The 23,223-nt window shown below is 45.1% G+C and overlaps 1 protein-coding gene across 3 annotated transcripts in view; it reads right to left on the bottom strand.

The window, feature by feature from the left end:
• The window catches only part of LOC114485209 (FERM domain-containing protein 4A-like), a 38,773-nt gene extending 23,828 nt beyond the window's left edge, over positions 1–14,945 (bottom strand). For 2 of the 3 annotated variants that reach the window (XM_028486203.1, XM_055083276.1), the window contains exons 1-2: positions 4,833–4,894; positions 2,009–2,101 (exon numbers count right to left, since the gene is read on the bottom strand). In XM_028486203.1, coding sequence (XP_028342004.1) covers positions 2,009–2,101; positions 4,833–4,858 — 119 coding nt within the window. In that variant the 5' untranslated portion in view covers positions 4,859–4,894. Of the gene's footprint in view, positions 1–2,008; positions 2,102–4,832; positions 4,895–14,847 lie in introns of those variants that run through there. The other variant, XR_008616771.1, reaches the window with a different exon arrangement.
• Positions 14,946–23,223: the final 8,278 nt, after the last annotated feature.

Here is a 23,223-nt window from a genome sequence, read left to right as displayed (position 1 = left end):
AAAGGGGGACAGATTTTAAGATTTAAGCCTGTATAACTGAATGGATAACGATGTCAGATTTGATGGAACCACAGGTTTGGGGAGGCGGGGGGTGGCTGCGAAGATGATGAATTTGGCTTTGGACCTGTTGAGTTTGATGTACGCAGGTGGCCAAGAGGTCACTGGAAATAGAAACCTGGGGCTCTCCAGAAAGATCCGCTTGCAGGATGAGCTAGAGAAAGCTCTGCCTTGTATTTCTGTGAGAGGTCCATCCCTAAATGTGAATTCGGAGAGCTTTTCCTAACGAGCATTTGGGGAGGTGCCCGTTTGGCCAACTAGGAAAACGCACGTCCCTGGGTCTTCAGCCACCTCGTCCCCAGTTCTCCTGTTAGGCTGGTTCTACCCTGGCAGTTCTCTGTGTATCTGGTTCCATGGAGAGACGTTGGACTGGAGTGATCTGGACCCATCTGCACGCAGAACCTCGGCCACAAACACTTCAACCCAGCAATCTCACGGCGTTCCTAGCTTTTCTCCAAGGCTTGTTCCCCAAACCCACAAATAACTCAACTCATAACAGACACTTGAGAAAAAAAACAGCTAATATGCAACCAGCCCAGTGTTTTATCTTCTTGGCTGATGTTCGCAAAAAGCATCACGAAGGAGGGGGCCTGATCCACGGCAAGTGTACGCACCTATCTCCCGCTGTGGGTTAATGACCTGCTTAAATGCAATCGAGTCTCCCCTGATGCCGCCACCCCTCCCGGTGCCACTGTTACTATCTGCCGCATAGGATGACTTTTCCATTTATCTGAGAAAAAGTAGTCGCCATTAAAGAGAAGACGACACTGACATCACGCCCATCAGGGATAGAAATGGCGAAGATTAGCTCTGATATGTTTGCAGCTGTTAAACAAATCCAAAAGGGAGGAAATGCAAGTTTAAATTTACTCAGCCAGCTGAGATAGTGACACATACTCCCGCCTGTGAAAGGGACCCTTTACCTCTGATTTTTGCCTTTCGCCGTATCAGGACGGCTACGCTTAAAGCTGTATTCTTGGCTGTCCTTTTGAGGAGGAACCGAATTGTGAAGCATTGGTGTCCTGCTCCTGAATTTCTGTTCACATTTTTAAAAAGTGCTGGGTCTGTGCACTGAGTGGAAGGGTTAGTGTCCATTGGAAGGCTGAGACATTTGAACCCAAGTACCTCTGCAGCTGTGTAGACAGAAACAGCCTGGTGGCTCCACAGACTGGGTGCTCAGGGAGCCGCTAGATCTGGGGGCTCAGATTCTGGCTTTGCTACGCACGATCTGTACTTTGCCCTTGAACCCACGACATGATCCCCCTCTGGCTTCACACAACCTTTTGCAAACCCAAGGGGTCAGCCTGGTTGACTTCATAAGACTATTGCAAATATTAACTATAAGAATCATACGGTTACCTGCAGTCACGAAATAAAACTTCTTACAGTACGTTAATGAACAGAAAATGACTATTGTTTCTGATATATATTACACCATAGCCTCCCTTAGTGGGAAATGCGTTAATCCGTGGTTTGCTGCTGGGTTTCAACTATTCCTATCTGGGATAAAACAGGCAAGTTTCAAGAGACCAAGCAGCACTTGTGACAGAGGAAAGAATACGCAGACTTTTGCTATGTAGCTTCGAAGGCCACCAAAAGAAACCACGGATTTGTGTTATTCTCAGAGACTTAGTTTCCTTTGAGATATAGGCCCTCCTTCCCCCGCAAAAAAGCAAAAAAAAAAAAAAAGAGTTTTATTTTCATTCCACACAAGCATCCTGTTGTCAGAGCACAAACACGTGTGTCCACGCACACACGCCGACATGCCTTACACACTCACGCCCTGTGTTTACATCTGCCGGGAATGAAGCTATACCACAACCTCTATTCCTGGCAATGAAGCAAGACAAACCTGACTTCCCTTTTCTTTGATCGCTCTACCCTCCCAGACTTTTCTGACAAAGGAGGGGGGAAAAAAAAAAGGGAAAGGATGGATACCCAATGTACATACCTGACACAAAAGTATAAAACCACTGGTCCCGACTTTTTGGGGAAGTCGTGTTCCAAGACTCTTCGATCTAGTTGAAGCCAGTTTAAGTGTCCCCTGAGGAAAAGAGAGACCAATGGGTTAGGGCTTTGGGTTTTGCCGGAGTTTCTTGGGACGAAGGTATATGTGCTGCCAAACCAGACCACAGACAAACGTGGCCCTCTGCCTCACTATTAAGTGCTCAGTATTTGCAGAACCCAAGGGAATTATCGGGGGAATACTGCGTCAGCGGGAAAGACTGCATGACCCTCAAAGTCGGGGGTCTGAGACCCCCGTCCATTTCCTCAATGGCACTAAAATGAAAAGGCAATCAGACTCTCTTTCTTGTCCTGAATTCCCTAACCACCACACTCCTGACTGCCTTTTCTCCTGAAGGCCTCCAAACACACTTTAGAAACATGTTAGCAATCCTCACAACATCTTGCTGGAAGCAGATGGGGTGCAAAGTGAATCAGAGACAGTTTCTTTAAAAATGAAGTGTACACCGACCGTACCACCCAGCCACTCCACTCCTAGGTATTTACCCAGGAGAAATGAAAGCAGGTGTCCACGCAAAGACTTTTACACGCAGATGTTCACTTTATCTGTAATAGCTCCAAACGGGAAACAACCCCAATTTTTACCAACGGGGGAATGGACCAATTATGATATAGTTATAGAATGGAATACTACCCAGTGGTAAAGACAATGAGCTTTTTTTTTTTTTAAACATCTTTATCGGAGTATAATTGCTTTACAATGGTGTGTTAGTTTCTGCTGTGTAACAAAGTGAATCAGTTATACATATACACATGTTCCCATACCTCTTCCCTCTTGCGTCTCCCTCCCTCCCACCCTAACAATGAGCTGTTAATACACACAGCAACAAAGATGAATCTCAAAATAATTATGCTGAGTGAAAGAAGCCCGACAATAGAGAACACAGACCGTATGATTCCGCTTATAGAAAACTTTAGAAAGTACAAACTAATCTGCAGTGACAGAAAGCAGATTGGTGGTTGCCTGGGGGTGGGTGATGGGGGGGAAACACAGGGAGGACGAGGAAACTTTTGGTTGTGATAGAGATGTTCATTATCTTGATGGTGGTGATGGTTTCATGGGTGTAGACATATGTCAATACTTATGAAATTGTACACTTTATGTAGTTTACTGCATGTCAGCTTTACCTCATTAAAGCTTTTTTAAAGTGAACCACGGAAATATTTGATGATATATAAATGGGGTCACTTCTGCATTTATTTCTTCCTTCCCTCCCTCTCTCCCTGCCTCCTTCCATAAATATTAATTGACCACCTTCTTCAAATAAGGGTCTGGAGATGTAGCAGTAAGTGAAATCAACACAGTCCCTAGTCCCCTGATGCTTATATTCTTGTTAGGAGACAGACACTCAGCAACTATGTCCACAATTATGTAATTACTAATAGTATTAGGACGATGAGTTATGAGAACCTATAAGAACCTGATCTAGTCCTGAGGTCTGAGAAGTACTGCTTGGCGTTGGATTGAGATTTGAAGAATGACAGGAGGAAAGCAAAGAGGAAGGGGAAACCACTTTCCAAGCAGAGGGGCCAGCATGTGCAAACGCCCTGAGGTGGGAAGAAACCTTGGTGTCATGAGAGTAGAAGGGGATGAGGCTGGAGAGTGGTGACCAAGGCCTTGGAGTCAAGTTGAGGAGGTTGGTCTTTGAAGAGCAAGGCAGGATCACAGAACAAGTATGAGCAGAGGAGTCTACCCTTGTCCTTTTCCTCTCCTCTCCTTCCCCAGTCTCGGTCCATCATCCTGGAGGTCTCAGAGTCCAATAACCGCCTTGACTTAGGAAGCTCATGCTGAACAGACACAACTGCACAACACCTCCTCAGGGCCTGATGCTGAGTAACACTGATGTTTATAACGTATATACCCGTGTGAAAGGCTGGCACTTACTAAACAAAAGCTGTTGCGTCATTGTGTTAAAATGTTTGCTCCTCGAAGCCTCCAAAAAAGGAAAGCTAGAGCACACGCTAGAGGCTTCCATCTCCATTCTGAGATGTCATTCAAACTGCACCCTTTGCACAAAAAAGCAAATCCCTTCTTCAATTAAGCCTACCCCTGTGGCTCTAGGGGTGAGGATGAGAGCTGCTTTGGAAGAGTGTCCGCCTGAGGAAGCTGGCCTCTTTCTCCTCCAAGAATTTTCACCTAGACAAAAATTTTTTTCTATTAACTTTATGTTTCATGCTTGGTGACTCTCCTCTGAGTATAGTCAGGGTAAACAAAGAATGAAAAAAGAAGTTTTCTAAGCAAAACGACTGGACCAACATCTTCCAGAAAGGTGGGATAAATTCTCGTCCAATGGGACATGGGATCTGGAAACAGAGGGCCTGGAGGCCACTGTTGCCTCTGGTCACACCTGAATGCTGACAATGCCCCTCGGGGATCATGTTGTTTCAAACCTCTGCACCTTACCTCATGCCGTTCCCTCTGTCTGGAATGCCTTTCCTCTCCTTCACGGCACAGCGAAGTCTGGCCCATCCTTCAACACCCAGCTCTCCTACGTCTCCTCCAGGAAACCTTCCCCGACACCCCTTCCCTCACACCACACACCAGCCTGGGCTGTGGGTCCTCCTCTGGACTCACACGGCACCCATCCCAGGCACACCTCTGCTGCTGCACTTCCCGACGTCTATGGAACTTATTCTGTGTACACGCTTTTCCTCAACAGACTTTTTATATCTGAAAACCACAGAGAGATCTACCCTATAAGGTAACAGCATGTGCAGTTTTGATTAATTGGAAGGTAAGACAAACAGACCTCATTATCAGGGAGTAATAAGCCATAGCTCCTCCTTTCCAGCCTCTGAAGATGTCCCGTATCTCCCAGGATCCTCTCTCTGTGCTCAGCCTCTTGCAAACCCGCCATATGCACGCTCACCCCAGGACTTTGATCATGCGGTTTCTCCTCATTGGAACAGCCTCTCCATCCTCTTTATCTGAATGATAGCCATTGTTCAAGGCTGAGTTCAAGTCTTACTTTTAGTGAAGTCTTCCCTGACTGCCTACGTCTGGGGTTTCTTTCAAACATCTCCAGAGCTTCTGGTTTGCGTCATCTGCAAGGCATTTAGCACTGCCTTGTGCAATTAGTTATTTAAAAAACATAACCTGTCGCTCCAACTAAGTTGTACGTTTTCAACATTAAAAAAAAAAAAAGATCATCCCCAGATCTTAGCACTTGGCAAATACTACGGACTCAAAAAGTACTTGCTCATTGATCGGATGACTACCTCCAAAAGCAGATGATTTGTGCCCTGATCTTAATTTATAAAAGCGACTGAGTGACAACACAGAGAGGTCAATGCCACTGAGGGAAAAGTTTAACGTTCCTCAGAGTTTCCTGGAAACGAGAGGCACCTACAGCATGCAGGGCCATGAGAGGAAACACCAGTGTTGGTCATAAGGCAGAAGGGAATATGGGGAAGACATAGGCCAGAGACTTTTTTAGCGTTTTTGTGGAAAAGGCAGGGGGAACAGCTTAGGATTGGCTAGTCTGAACAATCCTGGCGGACTCTGAGGCTTAAGAGCTGTCCCTGGTTCTCTGGTAACTGGCCCCCCGGGGTGATCAAGGACAGGGAGAATGTTGGTTTGGGATGTGAGCGTTACATAAAGGAAGTGATTCAGACTTGTGGCCTCGGGTCACAGGGGGGATGGAAACAGCTTTGGCTGTTAGTCTGGCCCTGTAATGCATGATGCCAAATAAATACAGGATGTGCAAAAACTCGGAACAGAAATCCATTCAATGACCACGCAGATTTAAATTTTAATCTTTTGCCTTGCAATGATTCTTGATAAAGAGTCTGGTGAGATAACCTCTTAAGGATCCTCTGAAGAAACACAGACTAGAATGGCGCACGGTGGTTTCCCGCTGGTCCCAAACTCAAGGAATAAGGAGGAACCGAGAGATGGAATGTTTTACCTGTGTTCTCAAGAGCAGTCAATGGGCCAGGCTTGAGAATTCCTCACCCCACCCCAAGGGCACAGCATTTCTGACCACTCAGACCACTGGGGGTTTGACTTGGCTTCTGGGGGCCATAATTCACTTGGTGGAGAACGTGAAAACGGGGACCTTTTGCTTGAAGAGACACAGACACGCGCATCACTTGGATACCACTCTACTGGGTTTGCTCACTGCCCATCTTCTTCATCCACGTTATCAGAGGACAAATAGGTAGATGGATCCCCCCTCCCTAGGTGATTTCATTCCCTACACTAAACTACACTAAAAGGACAGCACTCTAGGGGCGAATTCCTTGGTTCCCAACCATATATTGGTTTAGCACTGATCAAGCCATGAAATGACTAGAAAGTAAGAAAATGGTCAAAAAACAGAAAGAACAAGGAGGCCAGAACTCCCCCTAAACCGAATAGTTGGCCTTGGAAGAAAAATGAATCTCCTTCCCCCACGTCCCCTACTTGGATTCCTCAACCCCAGTTCTGTGAGGGATGGCATGGCATCTCACACACACACACACACACACACACACACACACACACACACACACAAACAGGCAGGGTTCCAATATCTGCGGGGAGGTGGGCTTCCTGCAGCTGGAGTCCCGGGACCCTCAGGTGGAAGGAAGTCGCTCCTTCCACTTTATGAACCTGTAAAAAAATCTCTCCACTGAAGGTGCTAGAAAGGGAAAGACTGAAGGACCAGTGACCCACCCCAGGTCCCTTAGGATAACTGCCCAATATTTAGGCAAAAGCTAAGAGATGGATTAAAAACCCCAGTTCTGAGGCCACCGCTTTCCACTTGTTAAAATATTTTCTGCTGATTGCGTTGGGTTCAAAGTCACATCTCCTACACCCAACAGTATCAAGGATTCCTCGCTGTCTGGGATTTTTTTCTTTCATATGTAACACCTCACGTTCCTGACATCAGGTCTCTCCCTCAAACCTCTTTTTTCTTTTTTTTTTCCTTTAAGCTAGGGTGGGATGGGAAGCAAAGACTAAAAGAAGCATTTTCTCTATACAGTTTAACTAAGAGATCCCCGATAGCTTGGATTTCATTATCTCATTGATCTTTCATTTGAGAATATGCACATCAGCGCATTTGCCAATAACAAAGCAAAAAAAAAAAAAAGTCCCAGCAGACCCTCAGGGTATTTTTGTTATTGCTTGACTGATAACTATCTTTAAGGCTGAGCGAGATAACACCTCCCCATTTGGTTTATGGTGGCCATAGGTCAAACTGTTAGGTCAGTAATAAATATGCAGTTGCTTCCAGGCAACAGAAATTGGATGCATTTATTTAACAGATTGCTTTTAGCTTCTACATATAATACAAATAGATTTTTGGTCCAAGCATTGGCACCTTCAATAGAGATGGCCTTAAGGAGAGCTTTCTTCGCAGAAAGTCAGTGGAGGGTGGAGGTGTGTGATAAGTCTATCTGAACCCATCACTTTTTGGACCCCAGGGGAGAATGAGACTCTGTGCCTTTAGACAGCTGATTTGTATGGAATGAACTTCCAAAGAAAGTCTAAACAAGAGGATGAAATTCTTACAGATGTCACTGGATGGAGAGAGGGGGTGGGGGGTTTTTCAAAAGGAAGAAGATTTTGCTCTTCAGTGTCTTTGAATCAGAAGTACGTGTGCTCGGCAAGGACAGCTCAGGGATACCGATTTAGCTAGAATCCCTCAAATAATGGCTTTCAAGTATTGATATGCTGAGTGTATGAGTGTGAGAGAGAGAGAGCCTGCAAGAGTGACGCACGCACACAGATAAAGGTAAGGAATGGACTGAGGAGCCCGGATGACTAAATCATGGGCTCTTTGGTCCATCTGAATTTATGCCTTTAAGTTTTTATTATATGGAGGAATTGTTTGCTCCACTATGTCCTCTGAAGGCTATTCCAAATTTTCTTTTCTAGTGCCTTCTACACTCTATCTTAATATTTACCTCCTGAACTAAAAATACAAGCTCTCCAAGGGGTCAAAGGCCAGTTACTTCTGTATCTCCAGGCTTAACAGTGGATGCTAAATAAACATTTGCTAAGAAGTGAATACATGGGTCTCAGATAAGCCCCACAGATCAATATTGCTGTTGGTGCCATGAGTGCCCTCCGAGTATAGACACCGCTCCTGCCTTAACTAAACAATCTCCATATTCGATGAGAATTCACCTCGTCCAGGATCCGAGTGCCCCCGTGCCACTCGCTTTGGGAAGGAAAAGGTCAGGAGAAAGCCAGGGTCTCTAAGGCCCCCTCTGGTTGCCTCATTCTCTTTTATTTCTCTTAGCTGCACACAGGAAGAGTTCTGCTAAAGCCCCTTTCCAGTTACTGAACAGCAGTTTCTGCTGTTTTCCGCGGCACCTGAGGGTCTACGCAGGCCGCCTCCGAGGGGGTAACGAACGCTGAATGCTGCGCTCCCAGAAGCAGCTATTACAACCCAGGCACGGAGGTTGTCGCCATTGATTTTCTCCTTAGTCTCATGGTACAGAGCATTTAATGGATGGAGATCCCAAACCTATTTCTAAATAAATGACATTCCCGGGGCTGCGTCTTGTGGAGGTTTCTTCTGCGGTTGGAAAATGGCTTTTCTACTTTATTTTTTAAGTTGTGCGTCAGCTTCTGACCGGGAAATGCTTATCAACTAGACCCTTTTCCGACGTCTCCGTCAATGCCAGTCCTGGGATGCAGGACCCAAGGACACTGTGGGACAGAGGATTCTCCCCATTGTCCTGGCATCGGGTCTACGCATGTATTTCCAGTGTGTTGGGGGCATTTTGGACCTTAATTATCCAGATAAATCACACTCCCTAAACACTACCTATCCACGACTCAATTAATTAAGACATACATGGTGTTAAAAAAAAAAAAAAAGCCTTAATTGGTTCTTAAACTTAGATTCTGTCTTCAGAGTATCTGTGAATCCTCTAAAATGTAAGCACTAATTATTTTGTGCGTAAACATTTGTGGAGGTGAGGGAATGTAACTGAAATTTCACAGGGGTCGGTGATTAACTAAGAGGTTAAGAACTGCTCATTTTTTTAATTGGTATGTGAAAATACATTCTAACTGTATGTGGCTTTGAAAACGTGCAATAGTGGCTAACTGAGTTTCTTAACCTCCTTTTCCCTCAACTTCCTAAGTACTTCTTTTTTTTCCTCCCGGACCGGGGCGCGAACCCGTGTCCCCTGCATCGGCAGGCGGACGCGCAACCACTGCGCCACCAGGGAAGCCCCTAAGTACTTCTTAATGTATTTTTACATGGATACTCATTTACAGCATTTGACAAACAATCCTTAACATTCACAAGAAGAGATCCAAATTTAAATATTTTACATAATCATGACGTCAGCTTGGGGTGTGTTTGACAGCTTCTGCCGAATAGTCTAAAAGTTGTTTAGTTATTGCTTTTGATGACGGGATTCTCTGTCAACAATTTTTTTTAATTTTAAAAATTAAAAACTTGGGTGTTACAGGTGTTTGCACGAGTCAATATTCTGTAAGAACCTAAATGGGAAAAGAATTTGAAACAGAATAGATACATCTATACGTGTAACTGAATCACCTTGCTGTACACCTGAAACTAACACAACATTGTAAATCAACTATAGTCCAATATAAAATTAAAAACTTGGGTGTTACAGGTGTTTGTCTACGTCTAAACTCCTGGAATTGCACACTTTAAATATGTGTAGCTTAGTATGTCAGTTACACCTCAATATAGTTTTTTGTAAAGACACCAAAACAGAGGAAATAAAAATTATGACTGAGACTAGATCATATAACCAAGAATAGGGCTGTATGGATTTAAACTGTACAATCAGAACCATGAATTCTGAAAAAAAAAAAATCAACTTGGTTGTTGAAACAGCAGTGGAAATATTTCGAAAAGAACATGTAAAAATAACTTTCCTTAAATGATGGACACCAATGTTTGATAAATGAAAATCTTGATTACTCTATTTGCACTCAAGGAAACATGAAATCTGAACTTCTGAGTTGGTTTGCAAACAGGTTTCCAGAGTCTGGAGTGGGGGAGAGTTTATAACTTTGCAGGTTCCTGGTGTGTGTCCTGATGGGTCCCAAACGTTCAAAGTTCTAGTGAACTCAGCTTCTCCTCCTGCATCTGGAAGGAGGGAGCAGAGGTAACTGACACCAACATTACCCTTTGTCTCCTGTTCTGAGGGTTGTCTTTTGGTCTTGTAGTGAGGTGGATGGACCTAGAGTCGGTCATACAGAGTGAAGTCAGAAAGAGAAAAACAAATACTGTATGCTGACACATATATACGGAATCTAAGAAAAAAGTGAGAGAGTGGCATGGACATATGTACACTACCAAACGTAGGGTGGATAGCTAGTGGGAAGCAGCCGCATAGCACAGGGAGATCAGCTCGGTGCTTTGTGACCACCTAGAGGGGTGGGGTAGGCAGGGTGGGAGGGAGGGAGACACAAGAGGGAGGGGATATGGGAACATATGCATATGTATAACTGATTCACTTTGTTGTAAAGCAGAAACTAACACACCATTGTAAAGCAATTATACTCCAATAAAGATGTTAAAAAATAAAAAACAAAAAAAATAACAAAAAAAAATTACCCTTTCTCTAGAACAGGGGTTTTCAAACTTGGCTGCATTTGAGAATCATTTGGGGAGCTTTCAAACATCTCGATGCTCAGGCCACACTCAGACCAAGGAAATCAGAATTTCTGAGGGTAGGGCCCAGGCACCGGCATTTGATAAGGTGTCCTAGGTGACTTCAATGTGGGGTCAAGGCTGAGAATCATGTCCATAGCAAAACATTAATAATTATTTTAAGATCAAATTTATACTAGGCTCTTACTTGGCCTCAGAATGTTTTAAAGACCACCAAAATGTCATTGTTTGCATGTATCACCACAATTCAGATATTCACAGATGATCATCTACAGACACACCGCAGAGATACTGGGGGTTTGCTTCCAGACCACCCAAATAAAGTGAATGTCGCAATAAAGTGACTCACTCTAATTTTTTGGTCTCCTAGTGCACATAAAAGTGATGTTTACACTGTACCGCAGTCTATTAAGTGTGCAATAGCATTATGTCTAAGAAAACAAGGTACATACCTTAATTAAATATACTTTATGGCTAGAAAGTGCTAACTATCATCTGAGCCTTCCACAAGTTGTAATCTTTTTGCAAAAGTGACACCAAAGATCACTGATCACAGAAAACCATAACAAATACAGTAATAATGAAAAAGTTTGAAGTACTGTGAGAATTACCAAAACGTGACACAGAGACACGAAATGAGCAAATGATGTTAGAAAAATGGCACCGACAGACTTGCTCGATGCAGGGTTGCCACAGACCTTCAATTTGTAAAAAACACAGTATCTGTGAAGTACAATAAAGGAAAGCATAATAAAATGAGGTACGCCCGTATATCTCTTTTTATTTGTGCAGAATTATTAAAAATAAAAGGGGCTAAATGCACTTGAATCCAGGAATAGAAAAAGACATTCATGGGAAACTGATGAAATCTGAATAAAGTCTGTAGTTCAGTTATTAATATAGTACCAATGTTAATTTCTTAGTTTTGATAATTATCACATGGTGTGTAGGATATTAACATTAGGGGAAGCTGGGTGAGGGGTATAGGAGAACTCTGTACTATCTTTGTTCTGTAAATCTAATTATTTCAAAATAAAAAGTTTTAAAAATTGAATGAAGAAAGAGAAGGCGGAGCTAGTATTAATCCCACACAATTGTTGATTAACTAACAATAGGAAACACCTCTGGGCACTGAGTCTTGCATTGTGGCCTTGGACACACTATTAATGAATACAACTTAGGGGTGAGGACACCCCTACCTACTTAGAGAATCTTCCAATTTTGTCTATATTCTGCTCTATATTTCTTTTCTCCAGGCCCGTCCAGATCCTACAAAATGTCATCCACAGCAGTTCATATTGAAAGACTCACTGACGTATGACACATATGGCCTACGTGCCATATATTCTACTATGAGGAATTATAACACTGCTGGGAATACCTAACACTGGTGCAGTATTTTATAGTTTATAGCACTTTCTAAGTTAGTCTTGTTTTGATTTGCATTAGGAAAAAAGGCAGATGCATGGAGTACACCATGGGTCGCAATAAAGGATGAAAGTTCCATGCATTTTATTATAAAATACGCAGCGTAGCACCTGCAGAAATCACACGCGTGTGTGCGCACACACACACACACACCACAATACACCTGCACAATTTGAAAACAGTTATTAAATGACCTTGCGTTAGTGTCTAGTGGTGCCCAGTGGGCTGGGGGGCGGGGCCACAGGGCAAGCCTAGTGGTTACTGCCCTGTGATCACCAGCCTAGACCAAGCCTCCCCCCCGAACAGGCACCGTTCTGTGGTGACAGCTTTCATTCATTCCTTTCCCAGCAGGAAAAGGAGAAAAGGTCAGATGACCAAAGAGGCCACCAGCCAACGCCAGGTGTGGTCAGCCCATGACTGACTACGTCCTGAGTCACCGCCATCCCCGTCTCCTCTTTGTTCTGTCTCCTCAGCCTAGTCCCTTGGAGGCCTGGTTCCTGATTTCCTCGGGGTCCCTGACACTCACCATCTCCCGGTGAGTCAGGCCCATCTGCCACCTCTTTTCCAGGAACCGTCTGCCAGCTGCAAAGCCCTGTCCACTGATCTCGGCTGGCCGCCTGCCACTCCTAGAGTCCCCAGAGGAACGCTCCCGCCCAGGCTCGGGGTGAAGAGGTTGGTGGTGGCCACTCTTCCCCTGGACGGTGCCAGAAGGTGGTTCATATCCTCCTCATCACTGCCCCCCAGAGGGCCCTCCAGCTGCCAGCTCCACCAGGCCAGGGGGAGGGACCCTTCCCTCCAGCCTGGACTCTCTCTCTCTGCCCTCCACCCCCGACACACACAAGCCTTCCCCGCCGGCCCAGGGAACCAGAAGCGCCAAGAAAGACCCGGAGCAGACAGGCTCCATTCGGTGGGACAGGCAGACGGTGCTGTGTGGTTTTTTTTCCTGCTTGCATCTCTCCCGGGAGAAGAGCCACTTTCTCCCTGACGTTCACTTCCTTCCGGCTGGTGCCAACAGGGCTGCGGTCTAAAACCTTCAGCAAGCATACTTCTTGCTCCTTGGCCCAGGACAACAAGCTCATTCTCTGACTCTTGTTTATTCAAAAGCGAAGTCTAGTTGGGACTCCTCTCGAGTTCACTGGCTCTTTTAGAAGAGGAAACTGTACTTGGGAAATGTGAACAATGTGATGAATTGAAACTGTGGTTTCTTTCTAATTAGTGAAAAAACGTCTGAGTGGCAATCCAGGGAGTTTACAGTGATTCTCAGGAGAAAGGGTGGAAAACATCTGCATTTGTGGAAGTAGTTATTCTCGATGCATGTTTGCCTTAAAGCATGTTTTAAAATTACTCTGCCGGCTCCTTCCCATCCCAGCCCTCCAGATCACAGACCCGGTTACTTGATCCCACCCGCAGGCACAGAGAACCTTCTAGACCAGAAGCAACCACTCCTGCCTTCCTCCTGGCTCCAGGGCCAGGGCGTAACCTGAAAGAAAAAAAGCTTTCTTTTTTTTTTTTTTAATTTAATTTGCTTTTGGCTGCACCACGTGCCATGCGGGATCTTAGTTCCCTGACCACGGATCGAACCAGCGCCCCCTGCAGTGGAAGCGCGGAGTCTTAACTGCTGGGCCGCCGGGGAAGTCGCCCTCCTGGCTTTCTTGAGGCAGGTGTGACTCTGCTCCCAACGCTGTTGCACGATCACACCGTCACCTGAAAAGCTGCTAATTTAGAGGGTGACCACCTGTCCAGTTTGCCCACAACAGTACCGATTTACACCCCCTTTTACTCACAGGGTCCCGATTTAGATCATAAGTGCTACGGCCACCCTGTCCACGTGCAGCTCCCGGAGGGTCCTCAGGCAGATACACCTGATCATCTCTCCTACTGACCAACGTGGATGTCCCCTGTCCTTGCTCCAAGCCCATCCTGCCTTGATGGTTCCATCTGATTGATGGGGCATAGCCTCCCTGAGCTGTCTTGTCCAGCCACTAACCGAAGCCTGATCTATTAGTATTGCAGGAAGTCACCTCTGTAATTCGAAGCATTTGGGGGAGAGTGTGTATGTGTACACACAGAGGAAAGAAAATTGTGAAACATTTGCTTAGAACAGCTTATTTTTTTCCAGGAATCCGCTCAGGTGTTCACTGCAGTCTTTTGCGAACAGTTTATTAAGAAGGAAATTGAAATTTTAGTAAAGATATTCCTTCCTCGTGTTGCAAAACACCGCTGTATAGAGCCAAACGTAAAGATCACTGAACGCAAATGTACTTTTCAACAGATGAACAATCTGAATTTTCGAATTTTACATTATATTTCAGCGTTGACAGTGAAACTGCACAGATACTTTTCGTTTTGAATTTATCATTGCATCGACTTCCTGCTATTGTTATTCCAACACTGGAGAGAAATGTTTCATTTCCAGAAGTTTTCATTTAACTCTAATAGAAAACAAACCCAGACAAATCCACTTTTTAAAAAATAAACATTTCAGTTCTGAACACGTACCAGCTTGATTACAAGAACTGGTTTACCTCATAATTTCATAATATGAGCATCACCCTAATTATATCCTTTGGCCGTTCCAGGCATGATCACAAGGACTTTGAAATTCAGATGATGAACTTGGACTGACCCTGAACCACAAGACCCAAGTGGCCTGCAGCTGCCTTCACCGTGGACAGCTGAGAGAGGGTACGACTTCAGGTTCTGTATTTTCCCTTCAGGTTCTCCAAGCACATGGGGCACTTACGTCTCATCTGTGAAGGCGATTCCAAAGTATTCCTTCTCCTTCAGATTGAAGTGAGATGCCACGAGGTCAAGCAGTTCCTTGGCCAAAAGCTTGGGCTGGAGGCAGAACAAGATGGAAAAAGGGTAAGTGATGAGAGATTACTTCTCCTAAAACATGCAATCTCAGGTTTACATAATTTTTTGGAAGGAATGTCTCAAAGCTCAAGAACATCCATACAAATGATTTTTATAAAACCCAAAGGAGTAGACAATGAGGACAGGGCCATCAATGGACTGAGATCTTCGGCCTTGTTTCCTGGTAGTTTGTTCTATCAACAAATGGTACTTGCTCAGTCAAACACAGCTGTCAAACCCTGTGGCTTCCTTCCCCACACAGGAGAACATTTTACAGCGAATTGACAGGAAGATGTCTTATTAAAAATATATATGTACACATACATATGTAGTAAATATATGTTATGACGTATATCAAATATATATTGTATAACACATATGTTATATAATACTATAATATATTAATATTATAATTAATATGTTGTAGAATATGATTATATATATTTTTCACATGCATTTATATAGTATTTGCTACGTGCCAGGTCCTGTTCCAAGCACTTTACAAACACCAGCTTCTTTAACCCTCATCACAACCCTGTGAGATGGTTCTATTATTAACTCCATTGTATGGAGAGGAAACAGGTGGCCAAAGATTGAGCATCTCTGTGTAAGTGTTGGGGCTGTGATTTGAGTCCCGGCTCCAGAGACTGCCCTCGACCACTCTATGCTCCCATAATTTAAAATCCAAACAACAGAAGTACCTCCCTGCAAGAAGTGTTAACATTAAGGCCAAAGGGCCTTGGGAATAGTATTTAAGAATAAACTGGGGCTTCCCCGGTGGCGCAGTGGTTGCGCGTCCACCTGCCGATGCAGGGGAACCGGGTTCGCGCCCCGGTCCGGGAGGATCCCACATGCCGCGGAGCGGCTGGGCCCGTGAGCCATGGCCGCTGAGCCTGCGCGTCCGGAGCCTGTGCTCCGCAATGGGAGAGGCCACAACAGAGGGAGGCCCGCGTACCACAAAAAAAAAAAAAAAAAAAGAATAAACTGAAACTTTGCCTTTCCAAAGGAGAACAGTTTTACTCAAGAATGTTTTCAATCATGAACTCTTTCCTAAAATTTTCTGCCTATCCCAAGGAGTGTGCCAGAGCCTTAGATGTGAAATCACTGTGGCTGTTTGTATTGTCAATACATCAATCACTCTGGTCTATCACTATTGAGATGACCACAGACCACCAGGCTCAGAGGTCAGGGAGGAGGGAAAGGCTGCCGATGGAGACACGGGGCCAAAAGGCAACAGTTATTTCTAAATTGCCTCCTGGTTCAGGTATTTGCGATGCACTGCCTTTACAATGACTGTTCTGTTCCACGCATACTCCGAGCTCAGAGCAGAAGCAGATTCGAGAAGAGAAAATGTGAGTGTGCGCGTACATGTGTGTGCATTGATGCACGTTAGGATACCCTTCCGGAGTATATTTCCTGTTCTGGTGGTTACTCTGTTGCTTTTCTCTATTAAGAGGGTGGATAAGGCAATAAATCAAGAATTATATGACTGTTTTAGAACTACCATATGATCGAGCAATTCCATTTCTGGGTATTTATCCGAAAGAAATAAAAACACTAACTCGGGGGCTTCCCTGGTGGCACAGTAGTTAAGAATCCACATGCCAATGCAGGGGACACGGGTTCGAGCCCTGGTCCGGGAAGATCCCACACAAGCCCGTGCGCCACAACTACTGAGCCTGAGCTCTAGAGCCCACGAGCCACAACTACTGAGCCTGCGCTCTAGAGCCCATGAGCCACAACAACTGAGCCTGCGCTGTAGAACCTGTGAGCCACAACTACTGAAGCCCGTGCACCTAGAGCCCGTGCTCCGCAACAAGAGAAGCCACCGCAATAAGAAGCCCACGCATGGCAACAAAGAGTAGCCCCCGCTCGCCGCAACTAGAGAAAAGCCCGCGCAGAGCAACAAAGACCCAACGCAGCCAAAAATAAAATACATGAATTAAAAAAAAAAACAAAACACTAACTCGAAAAGAAGTGCGCCCCCATACTCACTGCAGCACTGTTTACAAAAGTCTAGACATGGAAGCAAGCGAAGTGTCCATCAGTGGATGAATGGATAAAGAAGATGTGGTATACATACACAATGGAATATTATTCAGCCATAAAAAGAAGGAAATCTTATCATTCACAACAACATGGATAGACCTTGCGGGTACTTTGCTAAGTGAAATAAGTCAGACAGAGAAAGACAAATACCGTATGGTCTTACTTATACGTGGAATCTAAAAAATAAAATTAAAAAATACCTCATAGATACAGAGAACAAACTGGTGGTTGCCAGAGGAGGGGGTAGGGGTGGGTGAAATGGGTGAAGGTGGCAAAAAAAAAAAAAGAGAGGGTTACATCACAGTTTAGTTTCTTTCTTTTTTTTTTCTTTTGCGGTACGCGGGCCTCTCACTGTTGTGGCCTCTCCCGTTGCGGAGCACAGGCTCCGGACGCGCAGGCTCAGCGGCCATGGCTCACGGGCCCAGCCGCTCTGTGGCATGTGGGATCTTCCCAGACCAGGGCATGAACCCGTGTCCCCTGCGTCAGCAGGCAGACTCTCAACCACTGCGCCACCAGGGAAGCCCACAGTTTAGTTTCTTATTTCACTTTTTTTTTTGGTGCCACTATGGACTACACTGTGTCCCCTCCTCCCAAATTCATGTGTCGAAGCCCTAACCTCCACTGTGATGGTATTTGGAGGGTGGGGCCTTTGAGAGGTAATTAGGGTTAGATGAGGTCATGTGGGCAGGCCCTCATGATGGGATTAGTGTCCTTATAAGAAGAGATCACAGAGAGCTTGCTTGTTCTTTCTCTCCACCAGGTGAGGACACAGTGAGAAGGCTGCCATCTACAAGTCAGGAAGAGAGCCCTCATAGAGCCCGACCAGGCTGGCACCCAGACCTCGAACTTTCAGCCTCCAGAACTGTGAGAAAAAATCAGTGTCTTCTTTTTTTTTGTGGTTGCACTGCACGGCACGTGGGATCTTAGCTCCCTGACCAGAGACTGAACCCATGCGCCCTGCGGTGGAGGCGCGGAGTCCTAAACACTGGACAGCCAGGGAGGTCCCCCAAATCAGTGTCTTTTGTTTAAGCCCCCCAGTCTGTGGTATTTTGTAATGGCAGCCCGGGCAGACTAAGACGGGTGTACTTCCTTTTAATTCAACAAACGTTTACTGTCTAATATGTGTAGGGCAGTAGCCAATCCTACAGGAGATACAAAAATGCACAGCACATTGGGCTTCCCTGGTGGCGCAGTGGTTGCGCGTCCGCCTGCCAATGCAGGGGAACCGGGTTCGCGCCCCGGTCTGGGAGGATCCCGCATGCCGCGGAGCGGCTGGGCCCGTGAGCCATGGCCGCTGAGCCTGCGCGTCCGGAGCCTGTGCTCCGCGACGGGAGAGGCCACAACAGAGGGAGGCCCGCATACCACAAAAAAAAAAAAAAAAAAAAAAAAAAAAAAAATGCACAGCACATAGTACTTGTCAATAGGACTTTCAACTTTCATCAGCGCATAGAGTAAGAGCTAGTGTTCATTTTAAAAAGCCAAAGCAGATGGTTCCCTCTTTGCTGCCTCATCCTGAGCTCCCAGGATGGCAGCCTCCGGGCCTCAATCACCATCAATTTACCAATGAAAACTGCCAGAAACGATGGGAGTGGGTTTGAAGCGAGGGCAGAGCTTCCTCCCCCTAGAAGACATAATTAAATCAACAGGAAAGTCCATCTTGATAAATCAACGTCATCTAATACTCTATACTCCCGTTCACACTAAAATGTGAAAAAGTGAAAAAGTAACCGTTAGGGAATTCAAGATTGTATGTAAGACCCTCCTTCATAAATACCACAGGGGAAGGCAGGGGAATAAATGTGACACATCTCAGAGCATCACTGATAAATGACAAAGTATCAATCCAAGGTGAGGGGGCTCTTGAAGCCTCAGGCTGTTTGCTATGGTCGTGTTGCTGGCCTCACCTCCATCCCCATAAGGTACCCGGCTGCCCAGATACAAAGCATTTAATGTAGAGGTTGTGACCAAATGTAAGGTAACATGGCTGATTTTTACACTGTGATGTACTGTAACTTATCCATCCAAATGTCTGCGTTCCTTTCATAGCAGTCACAGCATTTCTATAATCTGCTATTTCTTTAAACCTTTTGAAAATCTTTGGGGTTTGCCTTTGAAGATTGTTATCACATGTATAAAAGCATCCTCACTGGTGATAAGTCTTCTTGTACTCAGAACGGACTTGATTTTTTCACAGGTCACATGAAGACAAGTCAGATGACTGGTGACAGAGGTGGCAGAGGTCAGGAGCACATTGGACCAAGCTGGTTTTATAAAATGAGGTATGACTATAAAGTCATTATTTGTGGGTTCTTAGGGGCGATGGTGAGGTTTCCAGCCTAAACTTGGAAATGACAGAATAAGATTTCCTTCTCTTTGAGAGTTAAACTTGAAAGACAACATCCCAGTGGAATTGACCAGCGATACATAAATTTACCCAGAAAGAGAAAGGAATTGCTGTTAGGGTCAGGATAATAGTATATCTATCACATGACTAAATATAGTAATTGTTCCATAGAAGAGGCTGGGTGAATGACCGGTGTGTGGGGGGTGGCGGATGGAAGGGAGTCTGGGAAAAGGAAACGAGCTGGGGAAACAAATGCAGTCTTAGCCAATAGGCCTTACATATTTGAGTCCCAGCGGTAAGGCTTCTTCTCTGGCAGACATGGAGGCATGACCTTAGCCAGTCATTTGAAACACTCACATTACCTGTTTAACTCCCCTTCTTCCAATCTCATACCTTCCAAAGAACTTACTGAGGTATTACTGCCATGTCCCACATATGCCGCTGAGCAGCCTCCTATATGGCTGCATTATCTTCTAAAATAAGAGACTGTCATTCCTCTGCCAGTGATGATGTGAGACTTGATGACATCAGGCAGGCTGTCTCACAGCAAAGCCAGGCTTCCGAATGAAGTCAGACTGGCCTCACAGGTCACGTGTACTACCCTTCTGCCACCCCACCTCTACTGACTCTACTTCCTGGGTGAGAGGTCAAGGATCATGAGCCCTGAGGGCCCTATCTGGGTAGGGTTTATATTGCTCACTTGAAACCAGAACACTGGCATTTTATACATCAATACTGATTTATACATCAGGTACTTTGAACTTGGTTAATGTGAGTCTTGCCCCGAGGATGAACAATCGGGTTTCTGCACTGCAGAGCTAGGGGACTGACTTGACATGCTGAAAAATTCACCAGAATAATGGATGTCACCTTAGGAGCCTTGTTGACACTGACTTTTGGCTTCTCCATGGTGACACATCCCTATGATTTAGCCTGTCACCTCAATCCTTTTTACAGTGGAATTTCTACAGTAAAAAACCAAATTATCTTGGGGACGCACACACTGAATGCAGCTAAAAGGATCTGAGTGATAGCAGCATCCCTCAAATAAACTTTATCATCTCAACCTAACTCTTTTCAAGGATAGGATCTGTTTGGATGCATATCTTTGGTCAAAAAATAAAAAAAGGTTAGTCCCATTACTTCATACAACAGTAATTATAGATCCTATGCACCACCCTCAGTAAAGAAAAGCCTACATTAATTACCCACAGTATATACATGGGGAAATAAAGGCATTGAAGCGGGAGGTAACAGATGCCAGAAGATGTTGAGGTTAGAAGTCCTGAATCTTAAGTCCCATTAAAAGGTACACTCTTTCTTCCGCCGTCATGGTGACTGGCAATGCCCCAGCCAGTAGCTGCTCCATCAACGAGAGAGAGCTCTCCCATCCACCCGACGGACGCATAGCATGAGTGAGAAATAAACCTCGTTGCTAAGTAACCTTGACATTGGTGGTTGTCTGTCACCACAGCATAACCTAGTCTATCCTGATTGGTTCAGGCACCAAAACTTTAATTCCCTGTATGGTAGATTTAAAACCATTTAAGGCATCAGCCTGTGATTTCCTGATCTTGCAAACTAAGACAATATCCCACCTTGACGCGATGGTGATTAATGAACTACATTTTCTTAAACTCACTTGGTGAACGTTGCTGGGTAGAAAGCTTTATGCTGTTATGTACTTTGAAGGGATGTTTACAGAATCTGCTGATTACAATTTGCCAATTACTTTGTCGTAAACATCTGTGGAGCTTTGCAGGATCGGGCTGGGAGTGAGGCCAGAAAGGCAGCCTGTAGCCCAGTCAAGCTCTACAGGACAAACCGGGCCTCAGTGCCAATGTGAGCTAGGCAAGCCCTGCGCGTCTTGGGTTAGAAACAGCCTGCACTGGGTCACTGGTGCCATCCCGGCCCTCCGAGGTCACGACATTTGAGACTGACTTTCTCTCAGCCTGTAATGAACTTTGTTCACTCAATAGCTTTTCTTTTTCTATCTCAGATTCTTTTTCCAATGTGTCCTTCTAAGCGTTTATTCCTCCCTAGATCTGACAAATAGAACCTCTTTATAAACGTCTGACTCTACCACACAGATCTAAGTTCCCAAGGGCTCTGAACTGTTCCAGTGGGAAGCCATGCACATACCAGCATGTACAGGGTTCTGGAACAGGCCCCGTCTATGCTGCCTTCCGAGGTGGGACATGATTGGATTATAATGATCAAAAGAACACTTCACACGAATGTGTGGCTGTACAGTGCTCTGGGTACATCCCTTCGCCGATGATCCTTCTAGTGAACTCGTGAGCTGTCCAGGCAGTCTGGGGAGAGCCATCAGCTGACCAGGTGGTACCCAAGCTCCTCTTCAGTTTCCCACAGAATATTTTTATTATCACTCACATATTATACTTTCCACTTAACATGGATCCATCCCAGAGAGATGCTCTTGGACAAACTGTATAACTTCTCAGAGCCTCAGAGCCTCAGTGTTCTCCTCTATAAAGTGATGGACTAGATTGATGAATCGAACTCCTGCCTTAAATTGGATTCTTTATTTATTAAACTTATTATTAAATTTAGTTTCTTCCTTCTCTAAAACCTTCCTAACCTTCTCAAGGGTCTAGTCACTCATTCTAAAAAACTTTGCAACCATTCTGGATCCCCCCTGGATTTCTTAAATCTGTCAGTTAACATTGCCATCCTTCTTATATAATCTCTGGCAAGTCACTTGACCTCTCTGTACCTCAGTTTCCTCGGCTGCAAAACGGGGATGATGACCACGCCACGTCACAGGGCTGTTCTGAGGATTTTTTTTTTTTTTTTTTTTTGCGGTACGCGGGCCTCCCACTGCTGTGGCCTCTCCCGTTGCGGAGCGCAGGCTCCGGGCGCGCAGGCTCAGCGGCCACGGCTCACGGGCCCAGCCGCTCCGCGGCACGAAGGATCCCCCCGGACCGGGGCACGAACCCGCGTCCCCTGAATCGGCAGGCGGACGCTCAACCACTGCGCCACCAGGGAAGCCCTGCTCTGAGGATTTAATGAACTAATATTGACCTGCATAAGGTGCTTAGAGCAAGTGTCTGGCACAAAGCGAATGTTCTATGTGTTCATTATTATTTCAGACCCTCGTTATCTCACCTATGAATTATTATAATAATCTCCTAAATGGTATCAAGTTATATATGTCAGTCTGGTATTTAAGGCCACTCTTTGAATCTAGCTCCTATCCAACCTCACTTTTGCCCGATTCCCTCCAAAAGTACTCATTTCTGTCCAATCTATTTGTATCACAGTGAAGAAAACACCAATCTCGTTTCTATTTCCAAAACTTTGCCCACAACATCCTCTGCCCCCGCATTTGAATTGCATCTTGCTCAAGGCCCACTTCTTCCAGGAAGCCATCCCTGATCATCCTACCTCCAAACAGTCTCTTTCTCCTCTGAACTCCTACAGCGTTTACCAGAGGGACTTGGCTCACGCTTGGCGTGCATGCTCTCGTGTTGTGATAAATTTATTCTAATTAAAACATTTTTACAAGTATGGTAAAACACGCATAACATAAAATTGACCATCTTAAGCCCTTTTAAGTATACAGTTCAACACCGTTAAGTATATTCACATTGTTGTGCAACCAATCTCTAGACTATTTCCTCTTGCAAAATAGAAACTCTGTACCCATTAAACAACTCCCCATTCCCCTTCCCCCCAGACCCTGGCAACCACCATTCTGCTTTTTTTCCCTGTGAATTTGACTATTCCAGGTACCTCATCTAAGTGCAATTATACAGCCTTTGTCTTTTTGTGACTGGCTTATTTCATTTAGCATAACATCCTCACGGCTCATTCACATTGTAGCAGGTGTCAGAATTTCCTTCCTTT

This window comes from Physeter macrocephalus, unplaced genomic scaffold, assembly GCF_002837175.3.
Source record: "Physeter macrocephalus isolate SW-GA unplaced genomic scaffold, ASM283717v5 random_687, whole genome shotgun sequence".
NCBI lineage: Eukaryota > Metazoa > Chordata > Mammalia > Artiodactyla > Physeteridae > Physeter > Physeter macrocephalus.
Note: the sequence above shows the minus strand (reverse complement) of the source record. Positions and strands in the feature narration are given on the sequence as shown.